The sequence below is a fragment of the Gasterosteus aculeatus genome, chromosome 14 (genome assembly GCF_964276395.1).
Source record: "Gasterosteus aculeatus chromosome 14, fGasAcu3.hap1.1, whole genome shotgun sequence".
NCBI classification, from domain to species: Eukaryota; Metazoa; Chordata; class Actinopteri; order Perciformes; family Gasterosteidae; genus Gasterosteus; species Gasterosteus aculeatus.
Window position 1 is genome coordinate 1,457,543 of NC_135702.1, and position 15,984 is coordinate 1,473,526.

Below are 15,984 nucleotides of genomic sequence, written 5' to 3' on the forward strand. Positions count from 1 at the left end.
AATCGAGATCAAATCAAATGAAGACAAAGCTGATATCAAACTGTATCAATGCTGAAATGATCACAAGTGATATTAAAGTTGTATTTCTTACCTTTACTTGAATGTCCATCAGTGTTGGAGGGTGAACATCAATGAACAGTCCTTGTGTCCCTTTGACTCTAATGAAGACATTGTCTCTACATCATGTGATTACTCCTGTAAACCATATGAGGCGTGTTGACACAACAGCTGATGACGTGACAATCGTTAGTAACTCTGCACCTCGACACGCTGAGAACACAAAGTACTATATTATAATAGTACTATTATGATCAGCAGCCTGTGACCTGACTGAATACTACAGTACATTCAATGATCACACCTTTGGCTTGAATCCACACGCCGACCCGTTTGCAGATGCTTGAGTGTATTTACATGAGGACGTTCTGTAATATCACAGTAAAAGTGCAGAACGGGACGGAAGTGAATGAGTGAAAAACCAAACAGTGAATCCAATAAACTAACGAGTGCGTTTCTTCTTTGTTTGTGTTGTTTGTTCATTGTGAAACATTGTAAATACTGAATGGTCTTTATTTCTATATTTAGTGAATATTTGCTTATTAAACGGTTTAATGTTAATGTTCCTTTGCACACGTCCCATGAAGCTTCATCTGCAGCACGACGTCATTTCTCACATTTTAATTCCCATCTGGTGAAAGTACAGTGACAGGTCCGTTTATTATTTATTCCACATTTATCTACTTTATTCCATGAATATATTCCAGCACCTCGTCGCTGTGTGACGCCTGACTGACAGTCTGTGGTCGTCTGTAAGTAGTGGTAGAAGAAGAAGAGGTGCTCCATGTGGACATGAAGGACAAAGCTGTGTGTGAGAGTGATGTAATGTCCATGTCTCCATGCTGCTCTGACCCCCCTCCTCCTTTCAGGGTGGAGCCTGATGGAGTCCGATGGTTGACACCAGGTCTGAGGAAGTGTAAGTGTGCTTTGATTCATGAAGATTCAACCATCTTCACACTGTGACATCACTCATTCACCTCTGTGATGTCATCATCAACGTGTCAGTAGATGAACACATGATTAATAACTGCAGCTGTTTTGTGTCTTGTTCTCTCATCAGATTCCTGTGAACTCACAATCGATACAAACACAGTAAACAAACACCTCAAACTGTCTGACAACAACAGGAAGGTGACATGTGTGGAGGAGGATCAGTCGTATCCTGATCATCCAGACAGATTTGTCTCCTCCCCTCAGCTGCTGTGTAGAACTGGTCTGACTGGTCGCTGTTACTGGGAGGTTGAGTGGAGCGGAGACGTTCATGTATCAGTGAGTTACAGAGGAATCAGGAGGAAAGGAGTCAGTGACTGTTGGTTTGGATACAATGATCAGTCCTGGAGTCTGAGATGCTCTGATAGAGGTTACTCTGTCCATCACAATAATACAGGAACAGACATCACCACCTCCTCCTCCTCCTCCTCCTCTGGTAGAGTAGCAGTGTATGTGGACTGTCCTGCTGGCTCTCTGTCCTTCTACAGAGTCTCCTCTGACACACTGATCCACCTCCACACCTTCAGCACCACATTCACTGAACCTCTTTATCCTGGGTTCATGTTCTGGTCCTCTGGTTCCTCAGTGTCTCTGTGTCCTCTGTAGGAGGGAGAGTCTCCTCCTGGTGGAGAACCTTCCTCTCTGTCACACAGCTGATGGTGGTTCATGTGGGTGTAGATGCAGGTGGAGCAGGTGAGGGGTACCTGAGCTGGTCTGGACTCTGGGGGGTCCACAGCTCTCTGGGACTCAGGTGGACGTGTGAAGGAGCTCAGCTTAATGCTGCTGTGCTCCTTCAATCAATAGATCATCGTTTAGATATCGGCTCCTAATTAGGCTTTAATCTTCATCTTTATATCTTCAAGAAGACGTTTTATAAAATGCTCGTCTGCCCCCATGTGAGATAAATGTGTCCTTATGTGTGTGTTTCATTTCCACTCACGCTAATAACAACAAGGGGAAACACTTTAAATGTCGAATTCTTTTTTAAGACAATTTTAACTTAATCTTTCAGAATCTGTTCAGCGAACTAAGAAATAATTTCACATAATCAGGTTTGTTTTAAACAAAAAGCTTTTTTTAATGATTAAACTTCTGAAGAAAATGTTTAATATCCTGACAGATAATATCAGTACTTGTGTTTTTATTCACTATAATAGTACAACATTTAGTCCACGTATTACTTTGGCTTAACAGCAATATAATTGTATGTTTCTAATGTTAATAAATGACTTTTATTGGAAACTGTACATTTTTAAACACGTCATAATATAAACATGCTGTATTGTTTATTTTGACATGAAATACTATGATCCTTCTTAAACATGCTGTACTATTTACATATTATTTATATGTATTTACTTGTTTTGTCACTAGCAGAGAAAACATCTGTGTTACAGCTGGTTGACAAAGGAAGTGAAAAGTTTGTAATAAACAAACAAATAAGTAATAAATAACTTGGTTTATTAACCGTATGAACGTTAACGCAGAGTCGTCTCCAAACAACACAAACTACTGAGCTCGGTGCTTCAGGTGCAACTTGAAGGTTTCATCCTGCAGTAAATATCCTACTGAAGTCGCCTTGTGGTGTTTTGGGCCGCGTCACCGTGGCAACAACAACACACAAACAACAAGCACGTATTTTATAACAGGCTGGAGTTTATTACTAAGAAACTTGAGTATTGAAAGTGTTAAATGTGATGGAGTCTCTCAATGCACCGCCAAAATAAAACACAGACAGCAGCAACGGTCCCAAAAAATCAGATCAAACAGAAAGAGGAACGATTTTAACTTTAAATCTCTTAATAACGTCGTTATTGTACCTGAAAGAAATGATCCCAATAAAGTACGTCCTCATTCTGCTGTAAACGGTCAGATATTAACAAACATTTCTCTCCATCAGCAGTCGGGATTATCTTTTTATTATTATATTATATACATTCAGTCTCCTGAAACCAAATGAACTCATTGCAACAAAGAAAGGAAAAGGGTAATAAAATAAAATCCACTCTATACTCCAGGACGAGTCTCTGGGGGACAAAGAGCGTAACCATGACGACGGCGCTGAAGCTCATTTTAAAACTTGTCCTGCTGCGCTGAAAGAAACAGAATACAGAGTACATCTGGTGTACAAGTACAAGTACTGCACTCCAGTGGAAAGTCAAGGTACTTGACTGCAGCGCTTTATATTTTATATTTGACGTTAATTTACAAATGAACCTCTCAGAGGTAAATATTTGACTTTTATTATATTCGTGTGACGCTTTAGTTTCTTCTCAGATTAGTTTTTCATCTTCCTGCCCAGAAAAAACATCACTTCATCCTTCAGTTTATCACAAATAGAATGATGAAGATGAAGCTAAATAAAAGGACATGAAGGAGTTAACGTGCAACATGAATGCAGGATGAATATGAATGAAACACGTCACTGATGTATTAATACTTTTAAATACTAGCAGTACGGTTTAGTGAGCCGTCATTTGACTTTTACTGAAGTAAACGATTTGACGGTTATCGGCAAATTAAAACGACTGGTCGCTTCTTCTTTCAGCCTCCTTTAAACTTTAGAGTTGATCTTATTTTACCGTGTTGTTGCAGTAAAATAATAAATTATACATTGTTAATAAATGTACAAACAAAAGGGTTCATTCAGAGGCGTGTTCACACACACGCACACACACACACACACACACACACACACACACACACACACACACACACACACACACACACACACACAGTTTAGTATAAAACCTGGAGAAACATGTTGAATTAAAACAAAATACATTTATATTCATTCATCTACACATAAAGTGTATAAAACAGCATAAAATAATTGTGATTAAAATCAAATAAAAGGAATTTCAAGAAGAAATAAAATCTCTGGCTCCAGTTTGGTCCAATAACGACGTTTCAGCCACAATGATTCATTGGTTAAAGAATCTCCTGCAGCAGGTGAGCGCCGCATTACCCATGAGCCTCCTCTTCTGTGGAGCTCACCTGGGCGCTGCTGCCACCTGTGGAACCCGACCAACCAGAGGGAGAGGGGGGGTGAGTGAGGGGGGGGGGGGGCATCACGGGGCGAGCACCAGCACGCACACGAGGGGGGGGGGGGGGCAACAGGGCGGCGCCAGAGAGACGAAGAAGAAGCCGAGAGGAAGAAAACCTCAAAGTTCTAATAACTGAAGCTACAACAAAGGGCTCATTATTAATTATATACTACGCTGCTTTAATGGGATATTTACACATTTAATGAGAAATTAAACGGAAGAAACATGTCATATTACACCGTACAAAGGAATTGACCACTTAAGGTAAAATGACTTCCAGGCTACTTTCTGTAGGATCGCTTTATTTGATAAAGACTGAAACGTAAACCTGTTTTTATATTAAATAAAGATTTCAGAAATTCTCTAATTTTCATTGAGTTGCACTCAGCGAAACATCGGACCACTAAATTAAAGCAAAGACTTCAAGCTTTTACTACATAAAGAGGTGCTAATTCAGAAATATATTTTAGGTTAATGTTTGAATGAAAATAGGTTTTTTCTGTATGACTTTCTGCAAATATATTTGGTGATACATGAAAAGAAGCTCAAACCAACTATTATGACTTCATTTGGAGGTCTGGTGCTTTACGCTTTGGAACTACACTTTACTGGACGTAAACTATTGTTTAGTGATTCAAATATAAATACATATATATATTATATATTTGCATTTCAGCAAATTGTGTCTATTGAAAACAAGCCGATTGAACCGTTAGCAGCTCAGGTTCGGGCCGCGTCTCTGCCTTCGTGCCCATGAGCCTCCAGTGTGGACGCCAGAGGGACACGTCTCAGCCTTTAAGGTCATGGATATAAACATGTGGATCAGATCAGACACGACCTTTAACTGATGGAGAGAAGGGAGATGATTGCAGGGAAAGAGCAGAGGAAATAAAACGTCACCAAACACAAATGGACACACAGGAACGCACACAGGGGGACAGCGGAGTGTGTGTGTGTGTGTGTGTGTGTGTGTCTGCTGTCACGCCTCAGACGGCTGCATTTCACCTCATGCAGACAAACAAACATTAAATGAATAAATACTAACAGTAATTCTCAATGGTATCAAAGAAGGAAAAGTTGACGGGGAACTCTGGACGAGACCACAGAAGAAGACACGGAGGTGCGAAAGCAGAGAGGGGAGAGAAAGAGGAAGATTATTATCGTTCAGCCATCAGGAGACGAGCAGCGAGGAAACAACACAAAGACGCTCGAGTGCGATTCATCCACAAAGAGTCTGTGTCCACGAAGCGCTTTTTACAGGAAGGTTTTACATCTGGTTGCTATGATACGGAGAGACAACGCCTTCCTCTTTGCTCTCTATTAGACCATGACGCAGGTGATGCTTTAGGGCGGGGCTTACTGTGATTGACAGCTCTCTAACAGACCATGAAGCAGGGGATGCTTTAGGGCGGGGCTTAAAGTGATTGACAGCTCTCTAACAGACCATGAAGCAGGTGATGTTTTAGGGCGGAGCTTACTGTGATTGACAGCTCTCTAACAGACCATGAAGCATGTGATGCTTTAGGGCGGGGCTTACTGTGATTGACAGCTCTCTAACAGACCATGAAGCAGGTGATGCTTTAGGGCGGGGCTTACTGTGATTGACAGCTCTCTAACAGACCATGAAGCAGGTGATGTTTTAGGGCGGGGCTTAAAGTGATTGACAGGTCTCTAACAGACCATGAAGCAGGGGATGCGTTAGGGCGGGGCTTAAAGTGATTGACAGCTTTCTAACAGACCATGAAGCAGGGGATGCTTTAGGGCGGGGCTTACTGTGATTGACAGCTCTCTAACATGCACGCTTCATATTTTAAGTCCACTAAGCTTTCCTTTATAAAGAGAGGAAATCGTAGAATAAAAGACCTGCGTCCTGATTCACAGCGGTTTGGTGGACACGTTGTCGCTGGTGTTGGTTCCAGGAGGACGGTGGAGAAACGTACCTGGCTGTGAGTTTCTGTCGTTGAGCAGCTTGGTCTGACTGTTGGGCAGGATCTTAATCTCTGGAGGATCTGGACTGTGACCGACCCGCGACGCCATGAGAGCGTTCAGGTACTGGAGACGAGTCACCTGCCAGCGTCGTGCAGCGATTAGTGGGTTAGTGCACGTTCATTAATGTCACTCTAATATAAAACCACTTCAACATTTTAACAACACGCCTCTTTTCAACCATCAGAATCGGCTACAAATGAGGAGCAACAAAGTGTTTCTGTTTTCCTGTTAAATGAGACGTTTCCTGAAGGGACCCTGGTGCTCAGAGGCAACACCGCTTCAGTCCACAGGGGGCGCCAGAGCACAACACGCTTCCTTTACTCGACTTTTAGCGATTTTATAAATTCGTTGTTGCAGCCCTAGTATTTAGATTGTTGTACTTTAGTGAAAAGTACCACGAAAAAGTACTATGAACACTGAGAATGAGTTGAGAACTCAAAGGCTGAGAACACACACACACGCACGCACACACACACGCACACACACACGCACCCGTATGAGCTGCAGGTCGCTGAGGGCTCGGACGGTGTAGTCGGGACAATAGCTGGACGGACTTGTGGCGTCGGCGGACTCGAAGGGATCCCTGGGAGAGAGACACTGGGTCGACACAGGAGACTGGTGCACTGCAGACACACACACACACACACACACACACACACACACACACACACACACACACACACGAGTCAGCACAACATCTGCTGTCCTGCTTCTTCTTCTCCTCCTTTTTGAACCTCGGTTATGGAAACACGGAGTGAATAAAGCTGCGTCATCACAATCAAACGGACAAACCGAGTGATTCTTGTCTCGCGACGAATCGTTATTCATTCATAAAATACAACAACGCGTCATCAACGTTGAAGCCGTCGCGATGACGTCACCATGAAGGAGATCAATAGTCCTCCTGCTCACCTGAAGAGGGCAGCGTCAGCGCGGACACGCCGTAGTACGTGAACGCTCCGTTCTCGAACTTCAGCCCCTCCTTCCCGATCTCCACCTCCACGCGACCCTGAGCACCGCAAACAGGAAGCAGCCAGAGGTCACGTGACGGCGCTCCACGTCTTCTTCCTGCCGCTCTGTGGGACGGACGAGCAACGGGCCTCAGAGGCTCTCAGAGGCTCACTGACCTGCAGCAGCAGGATGAAGTAGTCCACCGGGTGGTTGCGCGTGTACAGGTAGTGAGCCGCGCTCAGCCGGTTGTTCGGGTCGAAGGGAACCTCCTGGTTGACGCTGGGGTGACGCAGCAGGTGGAACAGGACCTTCTCGGACATGCGCCCGGGGCTGAAGTGAGCCACCTCTGTGGGGGGGGGGGGGGGGGGGGGGGGCAGGAGACACGGGCAGCGACGTGAGGTACAATGTCGGGACAAACGGCTTCTTCATTCTTAGAATAAGGAACATGGAACGTAATCATTACGCGTGTGGAGTGAAACTGTGACCGAGTCCGTCAGCGCGTGACGCTTCAGTCCAATAAGTTATTAATCAACTGCTACATGCAAGTTCTGCTTCTTCTTCTAATAGTCACAGAAATAACAAAAAAGCTGCATGCATGATTTGTTCACAGAAGAAGAATTATTCAAACTTTCCCACAGTGTAACATTTAGAGATTGAGCTCTTTACGGTCTGTTTGACTCTAAATGGACCATAAATCACTAAATGAACATCACGCTGTGCTGAAGAAGACTTGAAACTAGAGACTGAGACCATAAACTCATGTTTACAATGTTTACTGAGGGAATAAATCAAGAGAGAAGTAGAGTCATTTCCTCATAGACGTCTATGGGAGCAGAGGAGTCACCCCCTGCTGGTCACTACAGAGAAGTAGAGTCATTTCCTCATAGACGTCTATGGGAGCAGAGGAGTCGCCCCCTGCTGGTCACTGCACAGAATGCAGCTTTAACACGTGAAGAACTGGATGCTGAGGCAGGAGATCCTGAGCATCTCACCTCTGGACAGGAAGCGGTGTGTGGCCAGCAGCAGCTGAGGCGACGTCCTGATCTTGGGTTCTCCCTCTGGGGGCTTGAAGAGAGAAAAGTCCTCGTGGACGCTGCGAGGCTCCAGAGGAATCTCCAGCGGGGCGAGAGGACGCTTCACCTTCCGCTCCACTGGGGGAAGGAGGTCGCGAGGATTCAACAACGAGACATGAATGAACGTATTCTGGATAAAACAAACTCACGGTAGCCGTCGGACTCGTCCAGGATCTCTGACTTGATGATCTCCTCGATGACGTCCTCCAAGGTGACCAATCCCAGCACCTCGTAGAAGGGGTCCCCCTCCCCCTCGTTGTTCACCTTCTGGACGATGGCCATGTGAGAGTTGCCTAAGAGAGGAAAGGTCACGGAGAGGTCACGGTCAAGGCTCATTTTTAACTTAACCTGTGCAGGTTTTAACACAAGGTCAAAAGTAGTTACTTTCTGGGGGTGGGGGGGGGGGGTATCTTTAAGAGGTGTGGAGAGGGGGAGCAGAATCAGATGGGGCAGGACTGGATGGGTAGCCAATGAAAGGAAGCTTAAAAAGGCAAAGCTTGAACTGACTTTCCTATTGAACTTTTGGGGCTTTTATTTTGAAAAGCTATCACCATTGCTAGTTGCAAGTTGACATTTAGATGCTTCCATTTGGTAAAACAAGTCTCATCCTAAAATGCCCTGTGAGGATACAAATCATTTCTGGGGCTTTTATTTTCTTAATATATTTTTTATTTTGAAGGGCACCTTTCTTGAACTCCTCCAGCATGGCGTCCAGCTTGGTGTCGTTGAAGACGTAGTGCAGCGGGTGGTTGTAGAACTTGGTGATGGTGGTCATGGGAGTGCAGTCGTCCGGGTCCACCAGAGCCAAGTCCTTCACGTACAGGATCTCCACGATGTTGGACCTGGACACCAAACACACAAGTCCATGAGGTCGGTGTGTGTCACTGAAAGCTGTTCTTTCGTGTGCGTGTGTGTGTGTGTGTGTGTGTGTAGCTGTCACGGGTCACTAAACAAACAGCAATAAGTGAAGAGCAGAGAAGGTTTAAACAATAACACATTATTTGTTTCATCATGGAAAGTTTAAACATAAACTTGTAGTTTTAGACATTTTATAAATCTACACTTTGGTTGAATTCTTGTGAATTTACATATTTTTTCTCATAAATCTTGTTCAAAAACAATCTTAAAATGTGTGTAAAACGTCTTTCTCATAATATTACTGATAGTTAAAGGGCAGCGCTCCTATCTGGGACGAGAAAGTCACAGAAGTAGTCGACTGCGTCTTTCGGCGCGTAACGTTTTTTGGGGCCGTTGCCGTGCCAACCTCTCCTCCTCGTAGATGGGCACCCGGGTGTATCCGCTCTGCATGATGTCGGACATGGTGGAGAAGTCCAGGACGACGGAGCTGGGCAGCATGAAGCAGTCCTTCAGCGGGGTCAGGATGTCCTCCACCGTCTTACTGCGCAGCATCCCGCGGCTGAACTCCTCCTTCACAAACTCACTGGGGACGGGAGACGTGGTGAGGAGACGAAGTCACACACACCTGTTCCTCCTCCGGGGGGGTCATCTCACCTGTACGGGTCGTTGACGCTGGTGCGGATCATCTCCATGGCCCGCTCCCTTATCCCGCAGGTGCTGACGTCCCGCCTCAGCGCCAGGTCCAGGATCAGCCCCAGGGGGCAGGACAGCGGGCAGGTGAGCACCAGGCACACCTGGGCCAGCCAGGTGAGCCCCGGCGCCATCTGGAAGCCGTAGCCGGAGCACAGCACGTGGGGGGCCAGCTCGGCCAGCAGGAAGACCAGGAAGCCGCTGGCGAAGACGGCGGAGACGACGGTGCCCAGCGCGCGGTAGAGGACGACGCCGAGGACGGCGTGTCCCAGGGCGCAGAGGAAGAGCAGGGAGCACGTCTGAGGGGACACTTGGATTAATAACACTTATTATGCATTTATAAATGTGAACAAAGTGAATTTACTAAAGTACTGTACTTTAAACATTGTACTTTCCGCTCTGCTACATGTATTAAATATATATAATATCCATATACAGCAGTGTAAACAGCTGCGACATTAAAATAACACTTATAATAATATGAAGGCCTGAGGTTGCGCGCAGTGAGTACATGTACGTGTTGTACTTCGCTGTGACGAGTACTTGCACCGTGGTTCCGCCCGCCGGGACTCACCAGGAAGTTCCCCCTCCTCCGGATGGGCTCCAGGCGCTTGGCGGCCCGCTTCTCCTCCTCGGAGCCGCAGCTGTGCAGCACGTAGAGCTCCACGGGGTCCAGCCACAGCAGGCTCAGCTGCACCGTCCTCAGCAGCGCCACCGCCGGAAGCAGCGTCACGACCAGCGCCGCGAGCCCCCAGGCCGGGATGTGGTCCTCCGGCAGACCCGAGTCCGCGCTGACCCGCAGCTTGTCCGGGCCGGCGGACGCCCACCCCCCGCCGCTCCGCACGCACAGGTGGTGGAGGGAGGAGGCGGAGGCGGGGGAGGAGGAGGAGGAGGCGCCCTGCCGCCGGACCTCCACCGTCGCCAGCCCGCTGTACGCCTCGTCCGCGGCGAAGGGGCCCGTCACCTGGAACCAGGAGCCGCGGCGGTTGGGCTCCAGCGCGCACGGGTCGGGCGCATCCCCGACCGCCCCGGCGCTCGCGCCCGCGGCGAACGCCACCCACGGCCAGCTCCCGTTGAGCTCCGTGCCGAAGAGACGGAGCTTGAACGTGGCTCCCTCCGGCGCCGAGAGGACCCGGTCGCTCATGTGCACCGGACCCGCCGGGTTCTCCAGTCGCAGCCCCAGAACCGGCGGGGCTTCCCGGCCGCAGGCGCCGAACCCGATCCCGCAGAGCGACACTATCATCAACAGGAACCGTAGACCCGCCGAGCTGGCCACCATATTGGAATTGGTCGCCCCGGGGATCTGCGCGCGGGTCATGTGACTCGGGCCCCGCCCACCGGAGGGCGGGGGGGGGGGAGGCGGCAACTGAGCTGCGCTGGCGGCCATTTTGGTTCCGTTCGAAGAGGCGCGGCGCGGTGGCGCGCCTTCATTTTGGGGCCGAAAGGCGAGTGTTTTTCGGGGCTTTTTGCTGCGCCGCCTCCCCCCGAACTCCGTGGTCTCCGGCGGCCAATGAGAAGACGAGGAAGAGGAGCGAACGGCCTTCTTTGTTAACGTTCCACATAAACAAGTCATTCATCACTCCGGGCCGAATGGACGCAGACGCGCGTGCAAAGGTTGTGTCCCCAGGCGACGCATTGCAAAACACAACGCGCGCGTTAAAATATAGACATTAAATAGAATGAAAGACAGTTCTGAATTTCGTGAATATATGTACAGCATTGGAGTGAATATATGGCCAATGGGAAGATATAAAAATACTATATTTTATGTTTTAAAAAAGGTCTATTTGTAAGTGAACGTATATGAAGGGACCAATAAAAGGAATATGAAAGCTAAGTCTCTTAGGCCATATTCTGACAAAGAAGGCCAAGCGGGACAACACAGTTAATGAAATACAATCATTACCTTTCCTTTGGACTCTCAGAGGTCAGAGGTCACAAGGCAGTCAGCTAAAGGAAGTTTTCCGTTCAGTTAATTCACGTTTTTTTGGTGGCGCATGTGAGTATTTGTTTCAAGACAGAAACATTCCAGTCGATCCTTCAAGGCGAGCCGTCCTTTAACAAACCCGTTATGATGATGATGGAGGACTTTGGCGAGGACATGAAAGTGAAAACCAGCCAAACAATCCAAAAAAATAACTTGAATCAGACAAGATTTTTATGTAGAGAAATATATCTCAGGTTTATTAACCTCGTGGTCTTTCCCCAACGCCTCACGGGCCACTTATGACACCGCAGGTCCGTCCTTCACTCTTCGCTCAGTGTTGCAACAAATAAAAACTCACAAGTCAAACACGTTGAATATTAAAACACAACCTCCTCGCCACTAAATATATATATCATCACTTCAGCTCCGTGTCAGTTCATTAACAAACTGGACTTTAAGTATTCTCGTAAAGCTTCACTGTAAGTAATACAGCGTATTACAGGCTCTGGATTCAGCTTCTCTCTGAGCCCCTCCACAGAAGAAAACATTAACCTCGTACAGGTCTGAACATCTCACCGCTGCGGGGCTACACCCCCCCCCCCCCCCCCCCCCCCCCCCGCCCCCCGCCCCCCGGTCACATGACAGGAAGGAAAAAAGAAGGTCTGAACAATAAGAAACAGCTCAGCAGGTTCGGACCGGCGGTCAAAGCTGCAGGAATTTTAATATTTCCAAACGGCGGGAGAGTCGAGACGAAGGCGCAGTGAAACGTGAGAAGGGGGGAGAGGGGGGAGAGCGGGGGAGTGTTTAAGACATTATAATGAGATAACAACTCACAATTACAAGTTCAGTTATCAGATATCATGTAACACGTAGTTATGAGATGCTGTTTCATTATTAAGACGTGGCCGTTTGGCTCTGGCGTCTATCAACAGACAAAAGGAGGAGATGAGGAGTAAACGGTTATTGGAGGTCAACTCTGTGCTCTGTGTATGTTTATTGCTATTTGACGTCTGACAGAACAATAGAAATAAAACATATCGTTATAAATACAGCTATTTCAGCTGTTCTTTGTTTATCTCTTTATGTACAATGTATTTACAGTGAAATCACACAGACGGGAAGCGAACACAGTGTTTCTGGGTAAATTTAAAGCTGCATCTTAACAGCTGGAAGCCCCTTTCACCAATAAATACAACATTAATAAGCAGAACAATGGTTTGCACGTTCCCAGTACACTAACTGGTGGCTTCACTGGGAACCAGCAGGACCGACTTGAGCTACATGAGACCTCGGAGGCGGCTCCTCCTCGCGGGGGTCAGCAGGTTGCACGTCGTCGCCATCTCTCGACCCACGGACGCGTTATTGCCGTTATTGGAAATGATTGAACGGTGAAACAAACCGGGGACTTTCGCCACGTGTGGAGTCTAAAGTCTACACTTGTTCTACACTTGTTCATTTTGTACTATCTTAAGTATGCAGGGTGTTTAAATTCCCTTTTTTTGGGACAAACAGATGTTATAAAAATACAAAGAATATATATTGCATATATCGGTCACAATACGAGATGATTCTTTTTTTAAAAGCACTTTTCATTTCATCTGAATTTGAGATGGTACCAGGTGGCTGATGGGAAACGTGCAGATCCACAGGATGTGGTTTGCAAAATAAACCTCCTCTGTTCCTTCAAAAGTCTTAAACGCTTTGGAATATTCACCTCGTCAGACGGACTCACGCCTCTACAGACCAGCCCGTCCAACGTCCTCGTGTCTCAGTCCTCCTCTGAACGTCCTCGTGTCATGTCCTCGTGTCTCAGTCCTCCTCTGAATGTCCTCGTGTCTCAGTCTTCCTCTGAATGTCCTCGTGTCTCAGTCCTCCTCTGAATGTCCTCGTGTCTCAGTCCTCCTTTAAATGTCCTCGTGTCTCAGTCCTCCTTTGAATGTCCTCGTGTCTCAGTCCTCCTTTAAATGTCCTCGTGTCTCAGTCCTCCTTTGAATGTCCTCGTGTCTCAGTCCTCCTCTGAATGTCCTCGTGTCTCAGTCCTCCTTTAAATGTCCTCGTGTCTCAGTCTTCCTCTGAATGTCCTCGTGTCTCAGTCCTCCTCTGAATGTCCTCGTGTCTCAGTCCTCCTTTAAATGTCCTCGTGTCTCAGTCCTCCTTTGAATGTCCTCGTGTCTCAGTCCTCCTTTAAATGTCCTCGTGTCTCAGTCCTCCTTTGAATGTCCTCGTGCCTCAGTCCTCCTCTGAATGTCCTCGTGTCTCAGTCCTCCTCTGAATGTCCTCGTGTCTCAGTCCTCCTCTGAATGTCCTCGTGTCTCAGTCCTCCTCTGAATGTCCTCGTGTCTCAGTCCTCCTTTAAATGTCCTCGTGTCTCAGTCCTCCTCTGAATGTCCTCGTGTCTCAGTCCTCCTTTAAATGTCCTCGTGTCTCAGTCCTCCTCTGAATGTCCTCGTGTCTCAGTCCTCCTTTAAATGTCCTCGTGTCTCAGTCCTCCTCTGAATGTCCTCGTGTCTCAGTCCTCCTTTAAATGTCCTTGTGTCTCAGTCCTCCTCTGAATGTCCTCGTGTCTCAGTCCTCCTTTAAGTGTCCAGTTAGCGACGTTCTTCTCCCATGAAGACATGCAGCGGAATGTTTGTGTCCACTGGAGGTCAAAGGTCGACCGACGCGCGGGTCAAATAATGAGTCACAGTAAAGAGCTCCGTGGGGAGTGGAAAAGGACCCATAATGCATCTGTGCGGCTCGCTGGGAGACGCCGTTTGGATTCATGGTGGACGGATGGATTTTTTTTCTTGTGAATTTACAACTTTAATTCAGAAGATTCTCTTTTTCTCTGAATATCCCCCCACTGAACGTCCAGCTTAGTTTAAATCACTGTGTGAGGAATATTAGATCCTATTCAAGTACTTCAAGTACTTCAAGTCAATTCCAAGAACCGACGAAGGCAAAACAAACAAATAAAATCTCTAAAATATAAAACAACAAATTTAATGTCAATATGAATATATATATAATATAAATGAATATAACACAAAATAAATATTCTAACATCACTCTTAGAAATTGAATAATTTAAAATACATATTGCCTTGGTTCAAGCGGGAGGCCGTGACCCCCCTCACACCACTAGTAGTATTAACCTAAAGCATCGTACCCGTATTGTTCATTTGGTTTCCTTCCCGTGGTGAATGAAAAACTAGTAGGGCTGGAAATATGCTCGTTTAATAGCATATTTAATGTAGTACGCTATTATTACTTAATTGTGGAATAAGAACCTAAAACGATAATTAAATCAGCCAATTATTTATTATATTCATGTGTCTTTAAAGAGCAAATGAATAATCTAAATAGAATTATAGGGAATATGAAAAGTGCAAAAGTCTTGCAATGAATTTCGAGCAACAGAAATAAATAGAAACCAATTGATGCCGTGAGGTTAAATAAGTAAATAAATCTGGGAAACTGCAGCAAAACCAAAGTTGTCACGGTTTCTATTCGCTGGTTAAACTTTTCACTGCAGTGACTCAGGTTCCTCCATCAATCCGCCTCAGAAAACTCATTTAAACAAACTGCTGCAATATGAAGAAATCCTACTTTTACAAAAATAACTCTTTGGAAAAAGAAAAAGCTACTCGTCGCGACTTGAAGGTTCAGTTCACATAAAAACAACAAAGAGCTTTTGAGATTTCTGCCTCTGTTTTAAATGTTTTAAATAATTCCTCACTTTCTGTCCGTGTCAGTTAAATAAAGATAGGGGGGGATAAAGAGTTTGGGCATCTTGGACTATGTTGTTGTTGTTGTTGTTGTTGTTTACATTCAGTGTCTGTAGAGGATCCACACAGACTGTGTGCATGCAGGACGAGATGAAAGGGGAACCTCTGTTTAAACGAGGGGCGAATCCTCAGGAGACAGCGAGCCCACAGGAAGCGCTGCGGGTGGCGTTTGGTCCCTCCCCCCTGGTCAGATGGTGCTCTCGGTGTGGCTGATGGTGTGGACGTGAGGGTGGGGGTGCGCCTGGGCGTGGCTCGGCCTGCGGGCGCCCACACAGTTCTGCTGCTCTCCCAGCAGGGTGGCGGTCTCCCCCGGCCCGGGGGACGGCGGCGACCTCCGGGGCTTCGGGGAGACGGAGGACGGCGCGCTCGGGTGGGGGTTGAAGCCGCACGCCGTCAGGCTCACGGAGGACGGAGGTGGCTGGGGGAAAGGGGCGTGATTCCCCGGAGGGGGCGTGGCCTGGGGCAGGGACTGGCTGGGTCTGCAGGTGGAGGTTTGGGGCGGCGGCAGCGGCAGCTGGGCGGTTGACGGCGGGCGCCTCGCAGGGGGCGTGGCCAGCGGCAGAGGGGCTCGCGTCCCCGGGGGCGTCACGGGGGGCAAAGAGACGGAAGTGTCCAGACGGGTGCGACTGCCCTCG

General features: G+C 47.2%; 3 protein-coding genes across 17 annotated transcripts in view; 1 reads left to right on the plus strand and 2 right to left on the minus strand.

Moving 5' to 3' along the window:
* LOC120815181 (NACHT, LRR and PYD domains-containing protein 3-like) overlaps window positions 1–2,289 on the plus strand; it is a 124,668-nt gene extending 122,379 nt beyond the window's left edge. For all 7 annotated transcript variants that reach the window (XM_078088640.1, XM_078088643.1, XM_078088644.1 and 4 more), the window contains 2 exons: window positions 927–973; window positions 1,118–2,289. In XM_078088640.1, the coding sequence (XP_077944766.1) occupies window positions 927–973; window positions 1,118–1,653 (583 nt within the window). In that variant the 3' untranslated portion in view covers window positions 1,654–2,289. The remainder of the gene's footprint in view (window positions 1–926; window positions 974–1,117) is intronic.
* LOC120813792 (metal transporter CNNM3-like) overlaps window positions 1–12,627 on the minus strand; it is a 36,686-nt gene extending 24,059 nt beyond the window's left edge. For 3 of the 8 annotated variants that reach the window (XM_078088679.1, XM_078088680.1, XM_078088676.1), the window contains exons 1-6: window positions 10,230–12,627; window positions 9,620–9,954; window positions 9,372–9,548; window positions 8,792–8,949; window positions 8,257–8,400; window positions 8,027–8,185 (exon numbers count right to left, since the gene is read on the minus strand). In XM_078088679.1, coding sequence (XP_077944805.1) covers window positions 8,027–8,185; window positions 8,257–8,400; window positions 8,792–8,949; window positions 9,372–9,548; window positions 9,620–9,954; window positions 10,230–11,228 — 1,972 coding nt within the window. In that variant the 5' untranslated portion in view covers window positions 11,229–12,627. Of the gene's footprint in view, window positions 1–2,683; window positions 4,062–5,034; window positions 5,185–5,850; window positions 6,162–6,575; window positions 6,707–6,995; window positions 7,093–7,210; window positions 7,381–8,026; window positions 8,186–8,256; window positions 8,401–8,791; window positions 8,950–9,371; window positions 9,549–9,619; window positions 9,955–10,229 lie in introns of those variants that run through there. The other 5 variants (XM_078088677.1, XM_078088678.1, XR_013452601.1 and 2 more) reach the window with 5 other exon arrangements.
* A 1,916-nt stretch (window positions 12,628–14,543) lies between these two features.
* LOC144388283 (metal transporter CNNM4-like) overlaps window positions 14,544–15,984 on the minus strand; it is a 12,821-nt gene continuing 11,380 nt past the window's right edge. For both annotated transcript variants that reach the window (XM_078088674.1, XM_078088673.1), the window contains one exon: window positions 14,544–15,984. This exon is cut by the window's right edge and continues 65 nt beyond it. In XM_078088674.1, the coding sequence (XP_077944800.1) occupies window positions 15,537–15,984 (448 nt within the window). In that variant the 3' untranslated portion in view covers window positions 14,544–15,536.